Genomic DNA, 20,905 nt, shown 5'->3' with positions numbered 1-20,905 from the left:
CAGTGGGTGTTCCCAGTTGTGTTGTCAGGGGGCAGCCAGGCAAGAAGTGACAGTCCCCTCCTTTCCCACACCCATGTGCCTGCTTCAGCCTTAAGTGGACTCTCAAGGAGCAGTCACAGAAGGCATCTGGTGAGGGCTGGCACCTGGGTTCTTGGGGCCCCTGTCCCCCATCCCAAGTCCAACCTGAGGCATGAACAGAAAGTGTTAAATGTTCGTGCAGTTCAGCAGAGGGTCCCCAGAAAACTAAAGGAAGCTTCCACCAGTTTTCTCCAGTCTGATTGTCCCTGGCCATCTGATCTTCCACTCACTTACCCACCTTTTCTTCAGCTAAAATTTTCTGAAGATAGGCTGGGTATGGTGGTGTACCCCTTTACTCCCAGCAGAGGCAGGCAGATCTCTGAGTTCAAAGCCATCATGGTCTACAGAGTGAGTTCTAAGACAGCCAGAGCTACACAAAAAAATTTGTCTCAAAAAATATAAATCAGATAAAAATTTCTGAAGATTGTGTAAGAGTGATCATAGCAGCACATAATCTTAGCACATCGCTAGGACAGAGACGATAAATCCATATGCTATAGGGGCTAAGCAGGTAATATCAATTCATGACCCCAGTCTATAAAAAAATAAGAATTGAGAATAGGGAAGAGCACACCCTATTCCAAAGGAGAGCCAGAGATACTTCTCTCCAGGCTGTTTCTGAGTGTAGAAACAAGGGCTGAACAAGGCCAGGTCTAATATGTGATCCTGAAGGTCCAGTTTTGTATGCATAAGCTCAACTATTTAGAAACATTAGCAATTAATTAAAAAGTAAAAACTAGACAATCCAGACAAAATATGTCTATAGCTTATATATAGCCTGCAGGATCCCATTAAATGGCCTCTGCCATGCAATTTTAGCCTGAGACATGATGTTTCTTTGTTCAATTTTTTAAAATAAAGTCAAGGTAGTTTCTGGAGAGATCATACTACATGTCTCTGTGATGGTTCACAAAGCAGACAGTTGGCAGGAAGCTAGGGAACCAGGACATCCCATGGGTCCCGTTATGACTGGGTATGGAGGGTTGTGGAGATGGCTTAGCTGGTAATGTGTTGGCCATGCAAGTCTGAGGACCTGAGTTCAAGCTCCAGAGTTCACATTCAAGCCAGGTGTGGGGCAGGGGTTAAGTGTGCTTGTGTTTAGCAGAGGATGCAAGTTTGGTTCCAAGCACCCACATGGGAGCTCACAACTTCTTGTAACATTAGCCCCAAGGAACATGATACCTTCTTCTGGCTTCTGTGGGTACCTCCATGCATGTGGCGTACACACACACACACACACACACACACACACACACACCCTTTTTTTTTTTTCAAGATAGGGTTTGTCTGTGTAGCTTTGGCTGTCCTAGAACTTGAGCTCACAGAGATCCTCCTGCCTCTGCCTTGTGCTGGCATTAAAGGTATGTGCCACCACCACCCAGTCACATACAACCTTTTAAATCCTAATGGTGATTTTAAAAAACAAAACTCTTTAACACGAATCATGTAAAGTCTCGACCCTGATCCTAATCTTTATCCATGTAAGATTCAGTAACTTCTGTAGTCCCAAGACAAAATGGAAAGTAGGGGGAGTAGCAGAGGGACACGAGGCTGTGTTGGGAGAAGTGGACAGATCATAGGTTCAGATCAGAATGGAAAGTACTCTACAGGGCTGCCCTGGACTGGTCCCGCCATTTGCACCAGTAAAGCCCTTAGGAAATGCTGAGCCAAATCCCAGTATCATTCAAACTACAAATGGGAATTACTTCTCAGCACCCCCCACTTGCCAATCCAAAGGCTCCTGAAACTGTCAGTGTAAATGGACAATGGGTACAGAGATGCCCTGCACACCCCTGAGATGCTCAATGAATCACATATCTGAAACCTCTTTAAACAGGAGAGCTCACAATGCAGGAAGTCAACTGGTCCACCGTGACAGAATTCATTTTATTGGGCTTCACCCCTGACCCCAGGACCAATCCTCTGCTCTTCACTTTCTTTTTAGTCTTTTACCTGTTGATCCTCGTGAGCAACAGTCTCCTCATTACACTCATCCACCAGGACTCACGTCTCCACACACCCATGTACTTTTTCATCGGCGTCCTCTCCATGCTGGACGTGTGCTATACCACCACCACTGTGCCCCAGATGCTGGTGCATATTCTCAGCAAGAAGAGGGCCATCTCCTTCACAAGATGTGTGGCCCAGATGTACATCTTTCTCCTTTTTGGGGTCACTGAGTCCTGGCTTTTCTCCATCATGTCTGTGGACAGGTATGTGGCCATCTGCCACCCACTCAGGTACAAGGTCATCATGAGCCGTGGGATGTGTCTCCTAATGGTGGGTATCTGTGCCACTTACGGTGTAGTGGGTGGCCTGTGCTATACTTTCTTCGCTATGCGACTGCCCTATTGTGGTCCTAATGAAATTGATCACTACTTCTGTGAGGTCCCTGCTGTTCTGAAGTTAGCCTGTGCCGACACATCCCTCAACGACCTGGTGGACTTCATCACAGGCTTCAATGTCATTGTGGTCCCACTCTCCCTCATTGGCATTGTCTATGCCAACATCTTCACCACCATCATGAAGATCCACTCAACCCAGGGAAGGATCAAGGCCTTTTCCACCTGTGCCTCCCACATCACTGTGGTCACCATGTTCGCCATCCCATGTATCATCATGTACATGAGTCCTGGCTCTGGCTCCTTATCAAACAGTGGCAAGAAAATGGCCCTCTTCTACAACATCGCCACGGCCTTCCTCAACCCTGTCATCTATAGTCTGAGGAACAAGGATGTGAAAAGGGCCTTCCTCAAAGTGGTGGGATGGAGTGGGGCTCCGGAATGAAACTTTAAAGCTAAGTGTCTGGGGAGCTGAACCAAGTAGGACTTACAGTCACCGCCTTCCCAGGAACTCTTCCATGAGATAAGCAGGATCCAGACTCCATAAAGATACAGCTCTTCTCCCTTGCTCAGGTCGGGGAGGAACAGGAGGCTCAGACATCTGCAGTGAGTGATGCTCCCTGAGACAGACGACTATGAAGGAAGGCCCCAGCAGTCAAGAACCTGGGCTTTACTGCCAGACAGAGCAGGGCTAGAAGGATTAATGTTGGGTTTGAATGTGAACCTTCCCGCATAGGCTCATGTATTTAAACACTTTGTCCCCAGCTGGTGACAATGTTTGGGAAGGTTGTGGAACCTTTAGGAGATGAAGCCTGGCTAGAGAAAGTGGGCCATTGGATTTTATGACATGGCCTCACATCCTGTACCACCAAGATGTCGGGAGATGCGGAGTCCCAGCTGCACACTGTCGCTTTCATGGAGCCACCTGCCACATGCCTTCCCCACAATGATGGACTATGCCCCTTCAAGATGTAAGCCCCAGCAAACTCTTCCTCCCTTAAGCTGCCTCTTGTCAAATATCTGATCACAGTAACAAGGAAAGTGACTAATAACGTTTTATCAATTACTAAGTATGTGAATTTTGCAAATCACTTAACTCGATTGCAATGATTACATGAGATAACATATGAAAATACCTGCTACAGAGGCTGGCATATTTTAGTTTCTTTCAGCAAATGTTATTATTTTTCAAACACTTCTTTTTAAACTCTTGTTTCATTTTTACTTTATTTTTGTTGGGGTGTTTTGCCTGCATTTAGGTCTATGCACCACATGCATGCAGCTCCCATGGAGGCCAGAAGAGAGCATCAGATTCCTCTGGAGCTGGAATCACAGATGGTTGGGAATCACTATGTGGGTACTGGGAATCAAACCCAAGTCCTCTGCAAGAGCAGCCAGTGTTCTTAACCACTGAGCCATCTCTCAAGCCCCTTATATTTAATTGTTTTATATTCATTATTGAGCAATGAACCACCACACATCAATCAGCGGTGATCCTCTTAGGTTCTGAGGGTGGCTGGAGAAAGTAAAGGAAAAGAGAGGGAAATGGAAGATGCAGAAACTCCAAGAGACTCAGCTGAGAAGCAAACCTGTGTCTGCCCCCTAGAGCATCTCCAGATGTTATGGAGGAAGAGCCACTGCTAAACGTCTCTGTGCTTTTGAAAAGAATGTCTGCTTCTGGTTTTTCTCATTTCTCCTTGTTTAAATAAAGTCCGTTCTGGCAACTTTCAGCCTGTCTTGATGCTATCAAAGAAAAAAAGACTCTGTCCACACAAGGGTTAGAAAGGTGAGGGAAAGCAGAAGTAGAGTGAGTGGGTGTAGTGTTATCCTTGGTCTGGGGAGAGAAAGGGACCCAACCGGGAGTTTGAAATCAGCTATCACGAATGGAGGGACCTTCCTTCCCACACTCTCCTCATTCCACTCAGGCTCTGTATAAGCACAAATCATCTCTGTGGGTCTCACTGTTCTTAAGCTGCATTTCTAGGCACCATCACATTTATTGGCTTTTGCCTTTACTTGATGCTGCAGAAACTACTGCACCCACCAAAGAGGAGCTTCTCCTTTTGTGGGAGGCCTAGCGGCGTGCCATAAGCTAATATGAACCCTTTGAGTTCTTCCCCAGGTCCATGCTGCCCATCAAACCCCTTGCAGGAGAATGAAGAAGATAGGAAGGAAGAAGAAGGAAGAGAGGAAGGGAGGGAGGGAGGGAGGAAGGGAGAGAGGGAGGGAGGGAGGGAGAGAGGGAGGGAGGGAGGGAGGGAGGGGGGGAGGAAGGGAGGGGTCAACTTTGTTGGTCTGGAATGTTTAACATCAAGACTGATGACATACCCTTGCCCCTTCATGAGAATCCAGGGCCCTTTGCCAAGGGAGCATGTTCCCAGTCTTCTCAAATGTATTACCTTATCTACCAACCAGAACCAGACTGCTGCATAAATAATGAATCAAAACGAGATATAAGTAATGAAGAGGCCTATAGCTGCAGTACAGTTACATGGTATTGTTGACAAAGAAGGGGCTTTTATAAATTATTAAGAAAATATGGGGCCAGTGAGACAGCTCAGCAGGTAAAGGCACATGCCACCAGGCCTCACATGTGCTGTGGCTACTAGTCTCACAACCCCCAAGCCTTCATCCTGATACTTTGCCGCAGCCTACCACCTTGAAGAAGGCCCTTTTCACATCTTTGTTACGAAGGCTGTAGATTATGGGGTTGAGGAAGGCAGAGATAACATTATAGAAGAGGGCCAGCTTCTTGTCCTCTTCTGGGGAAGACTCAGAGCCAGGTCTCATATACATGATCATACATGGGATCGAGAACATAGTGACCACAGTGATGTGGGAGGCACAGGTGGAAAAGGCCTTGATCCGCCCTTGAGTTGAACGGATCCTCAAGATAGCAGCAAAGATATTGATGTAGACGACAATGATGAGGGAGAGTGGGACCAGGAGAAGGATGAAGCCTAGAATGAAGTCCACCTGGTCGTTGAGAGAGGTGTCTGCACAGGCCAACTTCAGGACAGCAGGTACTTCACAAAAGAAGTGGTTGATCTCATTGGGGCCACAATAGGGAAGAATCATAGCAGAAACCGTATATATAAGGCCACAGCTGATACCCCAGAACCCACAAAAGGCTACCAGTGACCCACGCAGCAAAGGACTCATAATGACTTTATATCTGAGAGGATGGCAAATAGCCACATACCTATCATAAGCCATGATTGCAAAAAGCCATGACTCAGTGATTCCCAGCATCAGGAAGATGTACATCTGAGTCACACATCCAATATATGAGATGGTCTTCTTCTCACAGACCAGATGTACCAGCATCTGGGGCACTGTGGTGGTGACATAGCCCATATCAAGAATGGATAAGACACTGAGGAAAAAGTACATGGGTGTGTGGAGGCGGGAATCCATGTGTATCAAGGTGATAATTAGCCCATTGCCTAGGAGGGTGATGATGTAGAGGAGAAGAAAGACACTGAACAGAATGCCATTTATCTTCATGTCACTAGAGAATCCTAGAAGAACAAACTCAGTAAGAGAGCTGTGGTTTCTCCAGAGGAAGTCCTGCATCCTTCTCCTGCTGCAAAGATAGAGCAGAGATGTCACTCATGAAAGAGAAGTCCTCAGATGCTAACCCTGCTGCCAGTCATACAACAGGTGCATCAAACATGAAGAGCAAAGCCAAGTACATATAGGTGTCCCATGGAGCGGGGGACCAGAGTTTTAAAGAGAATTTCCATTTAATATAAAGCAGCATGCTCCTTTTTATCATGCAATTCCAGCTTATTCTGAGATGCCAAATTATGATCCCCACATTTCAAAATGCAGAATTTGCAAAAAGAATGAGGGATACCCAAAAAGTAATGTCTTTTAATTCATGGTCCACACAGCTTAAGATGTTATTGGAAGAATTGGGTGTTTAAGAATACAACATTTGTGTGCAACTAACATCAAATATCAAAGTCTACCTTCATTTTTGGGACCATCCCCAAACTGACTTTATTTGAACAGCTCCAAAAGCTTGATGGGCACCCTCAAACTTGAGAGACATGGCTCTTGGCCTGACTCCCTTGAACAGCAGGAGAATAACTATTATTGGAAATAAGTAGTATCATATCAGTAAGTCAAAGTCACATATTTTCATGGACTGTGGGTAAATGACAAAGGACAAAGGACAAGTCAGTAAAGAATGATGGCCTATGGTTTTTCCCAATAGAAGAGACACCCTGACCTACGGAACATAGAGATGCTGCTTAGACACCAAGAAAGACAAATATAAAGGAAAATGGCTGAAAACAAACCAAACAAACAAAACAAGTGTTGTCTTGAAATTGGCCTAAGAAGAGAGGGTATGTTTCTTCAAATGATCTATGATGAGACGGGCTGAGGTCCTTTCACAGAAAATAGACAGTAACTGAGTAACACATTTAATGTGGTGAAGAGAGGAGAGAGAGGAAAGGAAAGGAAGGGAAGAGAGGAAAGATGAAGAAGAATGTGCACTGAGGAAGGATGCAAACGACCAACCCAGGACTCAGTGAACGAGCCCTTTAGAAATCAAAGTTGTTTCCTCTCAAATGAAAGCGGGTCATTGATGACCAAAGACCCATAGCCAAAGATGCTCCAAAGAACTTCCTTGGTCTGAAGGGAAATGGTCCTCTGTGGAGCACAGAACTGAAAGGGAGAATGAAAAGCATAGAGTCAATGTGTGAGCCAAGATGAAAGAATATTGACTGTTTAAAGCAACAAAAATAACATCAGAGCAGTGAGAGAGAGAGAGAGAGAGAGAGACAGACAGACAGACAGACACAGAGAGAGACAGAGAGAGGAAGGAAGGAAGGAAGGAAGGAAGGAAGGAAGGAAGGAAGGAAGGAAGGAAGGAAGGAAGAAACAGAGAGAGAGGCAGAGGCAGAGATGCAGAGATAGAGAAAGGAGTCAAGAATGTGTCTGCACAGCACATAAGACTTTTTAATGAGTATAGAAGACTCTATCCTTAGTTTATATATTAACTATAATATATGTTTTATGTATTATGTGCATCTGTGTGTCTATGTGTTTGTGCATGACAGAGCAGACAGTGTCACAGAGAATCACAGCATATGATACATCATAGAACACGTTGTCACAGAGTGTTATAGAGCACACTGTGTCACAGAGCATGCTGTATCCTAGAGTATCAAAGAGCACTCTGTCTTAAAGAGCACATTGTATTATAGAGCAGATGGTGTCATACAGCATACTGTCGTAACATATCAGCAAGAATGCTGCTTCATAGGGCAGGCTATGCCATAGGGCATGCTGTGTCATAGAGCACACACTGTGTCATAGGGAATCCTGTGTTACGTTTGTGGCAGCCTCACACATCTCACGGTTATCACAATCTTCAGTCAAGTCATGATTCAATTGTTTGATCTACTATTCAAGTGTTTGATCTGTATACCCTCCAGGTTTGTATAACTATACCCCATAATCTTCACAAATGACAAAATTTTTCAAACATTATCCATGTCATGTAACAATTTTTTAAAAATTGGTCTGGTTTTCTTTTTTATGATTTATTATATTTTATGTGTATAGGTATTTTGCCTGCGTGTATGTATGTGCACCATGTGTGTGCCTGGTGCCCATGAAGGTCAGAAGAGAACATCAGACCCCCTGGAACCAGAGTTCCAGGTGGTTGTGAGCCACCATGTGGGTGCTGGGATCTGAACCCAGGTCCATCTCTTCATCCCACCTCATATACTGTATTTTTAAAACCCTTTAAAAATATATTTTTGGTTGTGAGCCTAGCCTTTAACAGCTGAGCCATCTCTCCAGCCAAGTGAGTTCCAGGAAAGGCGCAAAGCTACACAGAGAAACCCTGTCTCGAAAAACCAAAAAAAAAGAAAAATATGAAGTGTACCAACCTAGAATAAGAACAAAAAAAAAGCAACAGAATTCAAAATATTATAAATTACATAAATTATTAAAAGTTTAATGAATATTCAGACATCTTGGTTAACTCCAAAGAAAGATAATAATAATAGGGATAATAACCTAAGTTAGAATAGTGAGAGGCATCCTAATGAAAACTTTAAAACACTGAAAAAAAACCTTGAAGAAGATGTCAGACAATAGAAAGACCTCCCCTGGTGATGCACCGGGAGAACTAATAGCTGTGGCTGCCAAAAGCAATATGTAGCGTCAAAGCCATCCCATTCAGAATCCTCCATCTCATTCAGAATCCTCCATCCCATTCAGAATCCTCCATCCCATTCAGAATCCTCCATCCCATTCAGAATCCTCATGCTGTTGTTCACACACAACCTCAAAATTCACATGGGAGCACAAAATAGCCTAGATAGCTGAAGCAATCAAAAAAAAAAAAACAAAAAAAAAAAACAGAGTTCAGTGTCACATCTGATGTCAAGTTCTACTGCAGAACCATGTGACCAGAGCAGCTAGTAACTGTCTTAGTTATTTTTCTATTGCTGTAACCAAACATCATAACCAAAGAAACTTATAAAAGAAAGCACTTGGTTTGGCTTATGGTTTCAGAGGGCTAGCATCCATAAAGGCAGAGTGGAGGAACAGTTGAGATCTCACATCTTGGTCCACAAGAAACAGATGACTAGAAATCTCATGAGTCTTTTTTGTTTCCACCCAGAACTCACTCTGTAAACCAGGCTGACCTCAAACTCAGAGATCCACCTGCCTCTGCCTCTCAAGTGCTGGGATTAAAGGTGTGTGCCAACTCAACCTGGTGTTTTGTTTTTTTTTTTTTTTTTGAAACCTCAAGGCCCATCCCCAGTGGTACACCAGCTCCAATCAGGCCACACAAACTGGGAAAAAAATATTTCCACTGACTGGGGACCAAGTATTCAAACACATGAGCCAATGGGGGCATTCCCATTCAAACCACCACAGCATTGGCACAAAGACAGACCACAGGGCAGTGGAATGCAACAGAGGACCGGATAAACACACATAACCACAGCCACCTGACTATTGGCCAAGTCGGCAAATATATGTATCAGAGAAACAGCAGCTTCTTCAGCAAAAACTATATCTGCACAAGGAATAAGGAAATTAGACCACTGTCTCTCACCGTTCATGAAAACCAACTCCATATGGATCAAAGAACCCAAGATTAAATGTGAAACTCTGAAACTGCTACCAGAAAAAGGGAGGGAAAACATACAGACACACACAGAATTTCTCAACAGGACTCCAGCCACTCAGGGAATGACGTCAACAAGAGACAAATGGAACCTTATGAAATCAAAAAGATTCTGCACCTTCAAGGAAACAGTTCATCAAGTTAGGTGTGGTGGTAAACACTTGTGATCTCAGGTGGCAGAGTCAGAAGGATCATTGCAAGTTTGAGGTAAGCCTGGACCACATAGCAAGATGCTGTCAAAAAAGAGAAACAGTTAATGGAGGTAGAGACAGGAGAAAACCTTTGCTAGTGATACATCTGACAGAGGGCTCATATCTAGACTATAAAAGGACTAAAGACGTGAAGAACAAAAATGTCAAATGACCTAATAAATGTGATAATGAAATAATCAGACTGTTCTCAAAAGATGAAGTGCAAATGGTCAAATAATCACTGGAAAGATTTTCAACATCATTAGCTATCAGGGGTGTACAAATTAAGACTACACTGAGGTTCCACATCACCCTGGTCAGAAAGGCAGCCAGTGAGAAAACAAACTCTAGTGAGGCTGTGGACAAATGTAAGTTAAGCCAGTCTCTGTGGACACCAATATGGAGATGTAACTTGAATTGCTAAATGTTATTATTAAAAAAAAAAAAAAACCTGGAGCCAGATATTGGGGTGAAAACTGAGAGATCAGAGGAATAGAACATGCCACAGCCAACTTCACATTACCAACTCCTCAGCCTTCAGAGAGAGCTACTTCCTGTATACTCACTCCTATATACCTTTCTGTGCCCTGCCATCTTACTTCCTATGTCTGCCCAGCTACATCACTTCCTCTTTCCACCCAGCTCTGTCACTTCCTGTCTGTCTGTACAGACCTCCAGACCTCTATGGTTAACTAGTGCTGCGATTAAAGGCGTGTGCCACCATGTCTGACTCTGTTCCCAGTGTGGCCTTAAACTCACAGAGATCCAGATGAATCTCTGCCTCTCAAATGCTAGGATTAAAGGTGTGTGCTACCACTGCCTGACCTCTATGTTTAATATAGTGGCTGGCTTTTTCCTCTGATCCCCAGGTAAACTTTATTGGGGTGCACAAATAAAATATCACCACATGGCGATTGCTCACTAAAAAGCGATTTACCCTGTGCTGCAGCTATACCTCTGCTGGATCTCACCCAAAGGACTCTAAGGCAACACATCACAGAGACACTTTCACATTACTGCTTACTGCCCCGCTGTTCACAATAGCTAAGCTCTGCGCAGGTATCCAACAGCGGAAAAATGGATAAAGAAGATGTGGTGAATATATACAATAGAACATTTTTCAGCCATAAAAAGATTGAAGTTATGTAATTTAGAGAAAATAAATACAACTAGGGATAATCTATGAAGTGAATTAAGTCAGTCTTAGGAAGACAGACATCACACACTTTCTCTCATTTTTGGTTCCTATATTTTATACAAATACATAAAATCATGTATTTATAAATTATATGAGTAGAAGCACAAATGTCTAGGAAAACAAATGAGGCTAATAGAAGGAAGGAAAGAAAAAAGAAAATAGGGTACAGAGAAAATATACTATAAGTTCATTATACACATGTATGGGAATATTATGTAACCCAGTACCATGTTCAATGTATACACACCCATGAAAATTAATCTTAAAAGAGAAAAGAAATGAATGCTTAAGACAAATACCAATAAGGTAGTAAAATGATTAAACTCAAACCTAATTGCAACGGAAACTACATTAAATGTAAATGTAGCATACAAATCAACTGTGTGATCAAGCTGGGTTTTTTTTGTTTGTTTGGTTGGTTGGTTGGTTTTGGCTTTTGGGTTTTTCAAGACAGGTTTTCTCTGTGTTACAGCCCTGGCTGTCCTGGAACTCACTTTGTAGACCAGGCTGGCCTTGAACTCACAGAAATCCGCCTGCCTCTGCCTCCCGAGTGCTGGGATTAAAGGCATGGGCCACCACCGCCCGGCCAAGCTGGATTTTTAAAAACTAAAAACAGTAAAAGAATTCTGCAACTGAAATTTAAACACTCATGAGAAATAGAAAATAGATATTATCAAGATGGTACCAATCAGTTTGGGGCTTCCTCCCTCCTTACCTTATCTTGTTCATAGTGTGCTCTGGTGGTGACTGAAGCCATAGGCTACAGGGATGAGGAGCTGACAAACTAAAGGACAAAAATGTGTACTGTCTCCCCTTCTTATTGCAGACATCTAATTCGATTTGCAAGGTTCCAGAAGGCTTCCTGTGATAGGTAAGATTCCCATCTTTGATGCCACCTATAGGGATGTCTAGAGGGTATGCTGTGCAGAGGGTCATCACTTGTAACATCATGAAGCAAGAGCTAAGTGAGACAAGAGTCAGGGCAGGAAAGGTAGGCGAGGGCAGAGCATGGAAGGACCATCATGCCCTGCAAAACAGGCTAAAAGTGGTGGACCTTACAATGATGGAGGGAAGAATAGATTAGGTATCAATTCTCTGTCTGGGGTCAATCATCTGGCAATAGTGGGGAGAATACATTGTGGGGGAGAGGATACTAATGGGAACTAAGGCTGGGAGTATAGACATGAAAAGCAGGCATTAGAGAGGAGAGTTTTAGATCTGTGATTAAATAATGCTGAGAAAGAGAGGCATCAAAGATGGATTCCAAGGATGAGATGAGGGTGTACTTAAGTGCGGATGTGGATGATGCACCATTCACTGAGATAAACAACACAGGAGTGGAAATCTGAATGAGATGCACAGTGGATCTAGTTTGTGGCTTAGGAAGTTTATGGAACTTCTAGCCTCCAGTGGACATCTGTATCTAGAATGGAAGACACAGCTTTGAGGAAGAAATCAGTGTTGTAAGCACTTTAGTAAGAGCTGAAGCAATTGGAGGAGATAGGTCCACAAGAGAGTGTATGAAGGAAGAGAGATGAATGCAGAACATTGGAAAACCATTAAGGCTAGATACAAATACCCAAGGTGAGACAAAGTCCTCAAAAAAAAAGGTCTTTTTTTTTTTTTTTTTTTTTTTGATACAATGTGTGTAGGTATCAAGTGAGACAAGAGGCAGAGTTCTGCCACATTAGCTCCTAGGAAATTCTGGAAAACTAGATCTAGATCATGTTAAGAGGAACGAGTCCAGGCTGGCTTTCTGAGACTCTGACACAGGATAGAAAGGAGTCCTAAGTCAAGAGCTTCATGATGAAGGAAATGCAGCTTGTTACGATGTGAGGATCACGGCCCATCTAGTGATGGGAATTAATGAGGAAGCCTGAAACACAGCAGAGCGGACAGACCAATGATGAAGCATGGATTTGATGAGTCAGGGAAGGGTAGATAAAGACTAGAGAAGGAGGGACCACACTATCATCAGAGGAAGCCCCTTCCTCCACGGCTGACTAGGGAGAGGTAAAGATGAGTATGGATGCAGAGCATTGAAATGTTGCCATCAGATTGCAGACTCTAAAGTCTACTTGTGTCATAACTATGGATGACTCTGAGTTTTTCCTTTACAACATCCCTCATGTGCTCACTAGGAAAACAAATAAAACGTGTGACAGAAACATATACAAAACTGTCTCTGACAAGAGCAGCCATCTGAAACCAGCCAATCTGGGGCTTAAATACATCTCTATATTTAGGTCTCTCAACAAGACCCTTCACCTGAACGTCAGGTGACAAGAGCCTACTTGAAATTCTTCCTTGGATACTCAGTAATCAGTCACCTCAAACTTACCATGCCCCCAAATGCACTCTTGGTTTTTAGCATGTGGTCTACTCGGGGTCACAGCTACACTGATGTCCCCGTTGTTCATGCCATAAAACTGCTACTGCAATCCACTCCATTCCATCCAGTGCTGACTAGGTATTCCCCATGGATCTTCAGCTCAGCATCTACTCCCTGCACTTCTCTCATCAGCATCTCCCGGTAGAGCTGCATGCCCTTCCTTCCCGCATCTGCCAATTGTCATTTCAGTAGAGAACCCTTTCTCTCAACAGCTTTCCTGAGTGCAGCCATCCCTCACGGTCTCTTTTCCTTGGTTAGATTTCTTACAAAAATGCATCTATCCAATATTGTCTGCTACCCTAACTAGACAGAGGCTTTGTTTTATGCACTTCTGTATCTCCAGTGTCAATTACTGTGCCCAATACGGCTCATTAAATTGTGAAAGCAGGCGGTCTTGACTCCACCCTAGGAGCTGTTTTGAAAGCATAAGGATGACTGACCCCTTTCCTCACCAGTGGGACAAACACATCAGTAATGTAAATCCACTGTGCCTGAAACCCATGTTTAGAGAGATGCTGGACAGGCTGTGGCATGAGGAAAGAAGGTGGGATACTCTAGTCAGGGATGCTTTTCTCTGCAAAAATTAAGCTAAGGAGGATGCTGGGAAACCTACAGATGACTCTGAGTTTTTCCATGATAACATTCTTACGTGCTCAGTTGGAAAACAAATACAATGAGCAATAGTACTATGAACAAAGCCATCTCCTGACAGAAGCACCACCTGGAACCAGCCTGCCTTGGGCTTAAATACGTCTCTACATCTGTGTCTCCACAGAGGCATCTGAAGAGTCTGTTAGAAGCATGAAGGAGACTTACTTGGCACAGCCTCCAGACTTAAACTTGAGCATAAATGTCACCAGAGCAACATGTTTCACATTGACTAGAGAAAACTTCTTCACACTCAAGGCTGTTAATGGATATAAAGAACTCAGAAACTCCTGTTTCTGTTGAGAGCTTCACACTGAATCTACCTAACCAGATACATCACAGACTTCACATTGTGTATCCCCCCACAACCATGTTTACATGTTGAGACCCCAATCCTCAATAGAACAGAATTACAAGATGGAATCATTAGGGGATGATTAATGTTAGAACACACACACACACACACACACACACACAGAGAGAGAGACAGACAGACAGACAGACAGACAGACAGACAGACAGACAGACAGAGACAGAGAGATGGACAGAGAGACAGAGACAGAGCAGGGGGACAGACTTCATGGCAGAGTCAATGCTCCTTATTAAAAGAAGAAAGATAATAGGACTTGCAAAATTGGACTTGAGATTCAGCCCAACTTCAAGAATTAAGGATACTATTTCTGCAATCCCCTTATTGTCTAGCTTCACCTGGTCCTGTTCCAATGTCCAGAGTACTGTGACAACTTCTCCATTGCCTCATCTCTAAAATCCATCCAGTCACTCCATCCAACAGCATTTACTAGAAATCTTGATTTAAGAAAATACTTTTTCACAATGACCTGAGCATCTTAGTATATACACAATACAGTGTCAAATCTGGAAAGAAGAGGGTGCAAACAGGTTGCAAAATTCAGCTGTACTATCCTGGCTATAATGGAGAAAATCACTAGATGACGGTTATCTGCATGGAGACATCAAAAGAGATCCTCAAGTAACTCTCAACCAATTCCTCAGACTCTCCTTCTATGCTATATGCTGTCGACATGGTGTCCAGTCAGCCTTTTCCATCACCTATCTGCCACCTCCCTGACACACTCCATTTCCAGGTCTTTGTTGGCAACAAAAGACCAGTTGTCTTGAGGGAGATGTTGCATACCTTAAATCTGATGGGCGTGTGGAGAGAGACACAGACATAAATGGAGGGAGAGAGAGAGACAGAGAGAGAACAATAAATGGTAGGAAGGTGGAGGAAATGAATGCACAGAGAAGTACCAGGACAATGTGGATGTCAGGATCTGCAGACAGTAGAGAGATGAGGGCCGACAGAAGGGACACTCTGGTGCCTCCTGTCCCCTTGTTACTCTTTATCTGCTCTTATGCTCTGTGTGAGGAGTGAGTGAGGAGTCTAAAGAACTCTCCTTTGAAACTCTTCCCCAGGGAGCCCTGGTCCCCAGGAGAGTAGTGCTGGTACTATTCTAATGAGCTTCTTAGACCTTGGAATTCCCCAAGACCTGAACAACAAGTCTGAACTCCAACATCCAATTCTGGAGGCTGAGAACAGCCCTACCCCATGGCCCTCCAACCTTGAGTCCCAGCCACTCACCATGGGACTATCCTTCATCCAGTCAGACCACTCTTCTGCTTCATATCCCCTCCAGGTTCCACATTCTCCCCAAGTTACCACCGCACCACATGGGTTGGATTCCTGGTTTACACTGGCGGTGAATATGTTTGGGAAGTTGCCTCCATTATATTAGCCTGTGGGAATGTGTCTTAGTTGCTTCTCTGTTGCTGTGATAAAACACTAACCAAAATCAACTTGGGGAGGGGGTAGGGTAGGGAAGTAAGCACAGGACAAGCTGATAAGACCTAATACTTGGAAAACTGTGATGCCTCCTGCCCACGGGTTAGACCCTGCTGGCAGAGACTCTGGACTGGCCCCACAGCCAATTAGAGACCTTTTGTCCTTGTCCCTCAGACAGCATCACCTGGGGCAGGTTCCAGTGGTCTTAGGCCACAAGTCTACCACAGCATCATACAGCCCATAATACCATAGGACATAATCCTGGGCAATGTTGTGCTGATCTCTGTAGGGGTTCTGAATATGATTTAATTTTGTGACACTGATGGCCATGAGGCTGCCCACGTCATTGCTTTCCCAACCGCAGGCATCATACACAGAGGGTGTAATTATCTTCTTTGGAAAACAAAAGGGGCTGGCCACCAAGTCACAGACATGGGAGCCTGGGGTTGGCCCTTCCATGACAAAGCCCAAAGTGAAGCAGAATCCTGTGGTGCCTGGCCACTCGCCAGTGACAGTGACACATGAGCCTATCCTGACCTCACAAAGAAGCTTCCAGGGTCAGAACACCCTCTTCAGATACTCCCTCTCATCATCCTGGATAACATATGAGCTGTAGATTTGAGACAAAGCTGGCCAGTGTGCACCCTAGCACTGCTGTAGTAGCCACACAACCACCGCCTATTCAAGGCAGTCCTGGACTTATCCTGCCACCTAGTGCTGACGTGGTGGTAGTGTCCACAGGTTCAGAGACAGGACAGACACAAATGACAGAAGGCAAAGATCCAGAGTGATCACCTGGAATTAGGAAAGCGTCTGAAACTTTCTAGGAACCATGGCTTCACCAGCAATCAACCATATAACAACTGATATATGCAAACTCTAGAATAAAAAGTTCACCTTTAATGAGCATCGAGAAAACATAGAGAGATAATAATTGCTCTTAGCAGAGAAATTTAACAGAGAGATTGTGTTTTGTTTTTATTTTTCATGCTTTTAAATTTTTTTACATTCTGACCACAGTTTCCCCTCCCTCCTCTCTTTCAAGTCCCTCCCCACATCTCACCTCCCCTCTGCACCCCCACTCACTCCTCCTCCTTTTCTCTCCAGAAAAGGGCAGGCCTCCCATGAATATCAACCAAACATGCCGTATCAAGTTGCAGTAAGACTAGGCATCTCCTTTCTTATTAAAGCTGGATGAGGTGACCCAGTAGGAAAAACGGGTCCTAAAAGCAGGTAACAGAATCAGAGACAGTCCCTGCTCCCACTGTTAGGAGTCCCACAAGAAGACCAAGCTACACAACTCTAACCTATGTGCAGAGAGCCCAGGTCAGTGTCATGCAGGCTCCCTGGTTGTCAGTTCAGTCTCTGTGAGCTCCTATGAGCCCTGGTTAGTTGATTCTGTGGGTTTTCTTGTGGTGTCCTTGACCCCTCTGGTTCCTACAATCCTTCCTCCACCTCTTCTTCAGGATTCCACAAGCTCCACATAACATTTGGCTGTGGGTCTCTGCATCTGTTTCCATCAATTTCTGGGTGAAGCCTCTTTGGAGACAATTGGGCTAGGCACCAATTTATGGGCATAGTAGAATATCATTAGAAATCATTTCATTGACTTTTTTCTTACTTTCTTTTTTTTCCCCAGTCATGTTTTGGTTCTGTCCTGGGTCTCTGGGCTATCTAGTCTCTGGATCCTGGCCCTCAAGGCAGTGTCAGGCATGGGCTCCCTCTTGTGGCATGGGTCTCAAGCTGGACCAGTCATTGGTTGGTCATTCCCACAATCTCTGGCCCACCTGTACTCCAGCACATTTTGTAGGCAGGACAGATTGTAAGTCAGGGGTTTTGTGGCTGGATTCGTATCCCAATCCATCTACTGGAAGTCTTGCCTGGTTACAGAAGATGCATCTGTAGTTCCTGTTCATGTACCTAGACTTTTCATTTCCAGGATTCCCTCAGTTTGTGTTTTCTTTATTGCTTCGATTTCAATTTTCAGGTTGTGGTGGTCTGAAAGAAAATGGCCCCCAAAGGGAGTGGCACTCTTCGGAGGTGTGGCTTTTGTTGCAAGAGAACTGTCCATAGAGCCATTCCACTGTGCCAATGGAACAACCTTCAGTCTAGAATGGAGTCAGTGATTGACCAATGGAACAACCTTCAGTCTAGAATGGAGTCAGCGATTGACCAATGGAACAACCTTCAGTCTAGAATGGAGTCAGCGATTGGCCGACTGGGATTAGCCACACAGTTCCTGGAGGGCTTTGCATAGCAGCTAGAAAGGACAGGAAGAGACTCAGGAGGAGACTTGGAGAGGTGGAGGAGATTTCTGGTATTGGAGACTCCAGAGAATATGGAGAGAGGGTCTGCCAATCGCTCCACTTTCCTTGGATTCTTCAGGTCTTTATCTCAATTTCTGACTCCTGAATTTTTATTGTACTAGAACAAATTAGGTAATCATTTCATCTGGCAGCTTGGCTTTGTTGAAGTAGGTGTGGCCTTGTTGGAGGAAGTGTGTTATTGTGGAGACAGGCTCTGAGGTCTCCTATGCTCAAGGTATCACCCAGTTTCTGAGTCTACTTCCTGTTGCCTGCATATCAAAATGTAGCAGCTCCTTCTCTAGCATCATGTCTGCCTGCACACCATCATGCTTCCTGCCATGATGATAATGGACTAAATCCCTGACACTGTAAGCCTCTACCTCAATTAAAGATTTTCCTTTCTAAGAGTTGCTATGGTCCTGGTGTCTCTTTACAGCAACAGAAACTCTAAGACACAGGTCTTGAACAGTTTTATTCATTTCCTTCACCTGTTTGTGTTTTCCTTAAGTGATTCATTTCCTCTTTAAAGGCCTCTATCATCTTCATAAGATTGGATTTAAGGTCACTTTCTTGTACATCATTTGTGTTAGAACATCTATAGCTTGCTGTAGAAGGGTAGTTGGGCTCTGGTGGTGCCATGTTTCCCTGGCTATTGGTGATTGTGTACTTACACTGGCCTCTGGTCATCTGGGTTTGGGGTAATCGTAGGTTTAGGTGCTGATTTCTGAGTTTATCTTTGTTCAGTGATTCCCCCCCTTTGGTTTCTGTTTTCTCTCTGGTCTTTTGGCCTGTGTGGCCTGTGGTTCTGGTGACCAGCAAGTCTTCAGGTTCAGTAGGGTGTCTCTGCTGGGGTTTGGGCAGCCTGTGTGGCCTCTAGGGTTCTTGGTACCAGCTTTGTCTCTGAGGTTCCTAGTAACAGCTTAGCCTCTGCAGAGAAAGGGTCTTCTGCTAGAGTTGTGGGGCTGGGTTCTTAATACCAGAGTGGCTTCCAGTAGAGCAGGAGTCCTCTGCCATAGTTGTGGGCTGGGATATGGAGCCCAGGGGAGAGGGTGCTGTTCAAGAGATTATGGGTTTTTTTTTTCCATCACAGGCAATTTATTTTGTTCTATTCATTCACAGTTAATACAGAAAATACTTGGAAACATTTCCATAGAATGCTTGACACAGAAATCATCAAATAGAAGTATACAATGTTGACAGGAGGCAGTACATTTATAATTTATAACCCCAAATGTATTTATAAATTAGAAATGGAAAGATCTACAAATGAAATTATGAAGGTTCACCAAAGTCATTTAATCTGTCAGTTTCTCATTTATTTTTATGTCTTAATAATATTCTATTGTATGAATAAGCCACATTTTATTTCTCTCCAGTATTTGATAGCTATTTGAGTTGTTTTAACTTTTTTACTATTAGCAACACACTGCTGTAAACCTTCATGTACATGTTTCATAGGTGCACATTTTCAGTAGTTTGAGGATATATTCCTAAGGGTAGAATTGTTGAGTAACAGAGTAACAATGTTTTGCATTTTGACCAACCACCAAACTGTTTTGCCAAAGTGGCACACCATTTTACAATCTCACCAAATCCTTGTTTTTAAGGCTCTGATTTTTGTACAAAAGCATTCAATCATTCTGTCAGACCACACCAGGAAAAGTAAGCTATAGTTCAGAGCTGTTCTATTCCATTCACTATGCAAAGCCATTCTTGGCGTTTGCAACTCTCAGCCCTTTTGAGTATTCTTGCAGTGTTCACCTTTTCCTCCACCACTTTTTTTTTCTTCTTTTTTTCTGGTTTATTTCTATCTATTGCAAATGTATAAAAAATCCTCCATCAACGCTGCTTTGTTTTGAACAGAAATTCTTTTCTAATTTTTTAGATTTGTTTTATTTTACAAGTCGTCTGAGAGAGTCAGCCAAGCACCCACACTTCAAAAACCCTTAGATAGGAGTCTGAGATAGGAGGAGCCCAAGTTTAAGACCAGCCTGTACCACATGGGGAGATGCTTCTTAAAACTTAATTCATACTGGGTGTAATGGTTCACACCTTATTCCCAGCACTCAGAGAGGCAGAGGTAGGAAGATCTCTGGGAACTTTGGGCCATCCTGGTCTACATACAAAGTTTAGGCCAGCCAGGGCTACATAGTGAGACCTTGTCTTGAAACAAAACAAAACAACTTAATTATTTAATTATAATAAAATGAGTCTTGGGGCTCAGATAAGGAACAAGTTTTCCCATACTACCCAAACTATTCCTGAGCACAGGAAGCATGGATGCTGTTTCTTGTTCATCATAAGGTTGGTATAGTTGGGCAAAGACAGCATAAGATATGAAAGTTCAAGGCCAACTTTATCTCACAAATACTAGATACAGAGCCAAGAGACAGTCTAGAGAATAAGAGTATGTACCGCTCTTACAGCAGATTCAAGTTTGGTCTCCAGCACCCACATCAAGTGGCCAGGGATCAGATGCCTCTGGCCTCCATCAATGCCTATGCCCACGTGCATTTCACATACACACACACACACACACACACACACACACACACCCCCATATGCATAATTAAAAATAAATCTTAAAAACAAATACTAGATATAGATGTCCTTAATAAAATATTATCCAAAATTTATCCATATGTTAAAATAATAATATATTCAAGTATAACTCACCCATTAAGTGTGAAAAGGATTCCAAATTAGAAAACATAGTCATGTAACATACATGAATAGATTTAAGAAAGCTGGGTGTGGTGGCACACATCTTTGATCCCAGCACTT

General features: G+C 43.6%; 2 protein-coding genes across 3 annotated transcripts; one reads left to right on the top strand and one right to left on the bottom strand.

Moving 5' to 3' along the window:
- The first annotated feature begins 1,918 nt into the window (after positions 1-1,918).
- Positions 1,919-2,886, top strand: LOC114709402 (olfactory receptor 2D2-like). The gene has a single exon (XM_028893243.1). The coding sequence runs from the start codon at positions 1,927-1,929 to the stop codon at positions 2,863-2,865; it is 939 nt and encodes a 312-aa protein (XP_028749076.1). The 5' UTR covers positions 1,919-1,926; the 3' UTR covers positions 2,866-2,886.
- A 2,055-nt stretch (positions 2,887-4,941) lies between these two features.
- Positions 4,942-14,763, bottom strand: LOC114709370 (olfactory receptor 2A12-like). Of its 2 annotated transcripts, XM_028893192.1 has the most exons (2): positions 14,753-14,763; positions 4,942-5,976 (listed from the first exon to the last, which is right to left on the bottom strand). In XM_028893192.1, exons 1-2 carry the CDS (start codon positions 14,761-14,763, stop codon positions 5,049-5,051), a joined length of 939 nt encoding a protein of 312 aa, XP_028749025.1. In that variant the 3' UTR covers positions 4,942-5,048. The 2 variants fall into 2 exon arrangements, with proteins under 2 accessions (XP_028749025.1, XP_028749024.1); XM_028893191.1 differs by lacking the exon at positions 14,753-14,763 and having other exon boundaries at positions 4,942-5,996.
- Between the last annotated feature and the right edge of the window lie 6,142 nt (positions 14,764-20,905).

Source organism: Peromyscus leucopus, chromosome 2 (assembly GCF_004664715.2).
Source record: "Peromyscus leucopus breed LL Stock chromosome 2, UCI_PerLeu_2.1, whole genome shotgun sequence".
Classification (NCBI taxonomy): domain Eukaryota; kingdom Metazoa; phylum Chordata; class Mammalia; order Rodentia; family Cricetidae; genus Peromyscus; species Peromyscus leucopus.
This window is presented reverse-complemented; position numbering and strand designations above follow the sequence as displayed.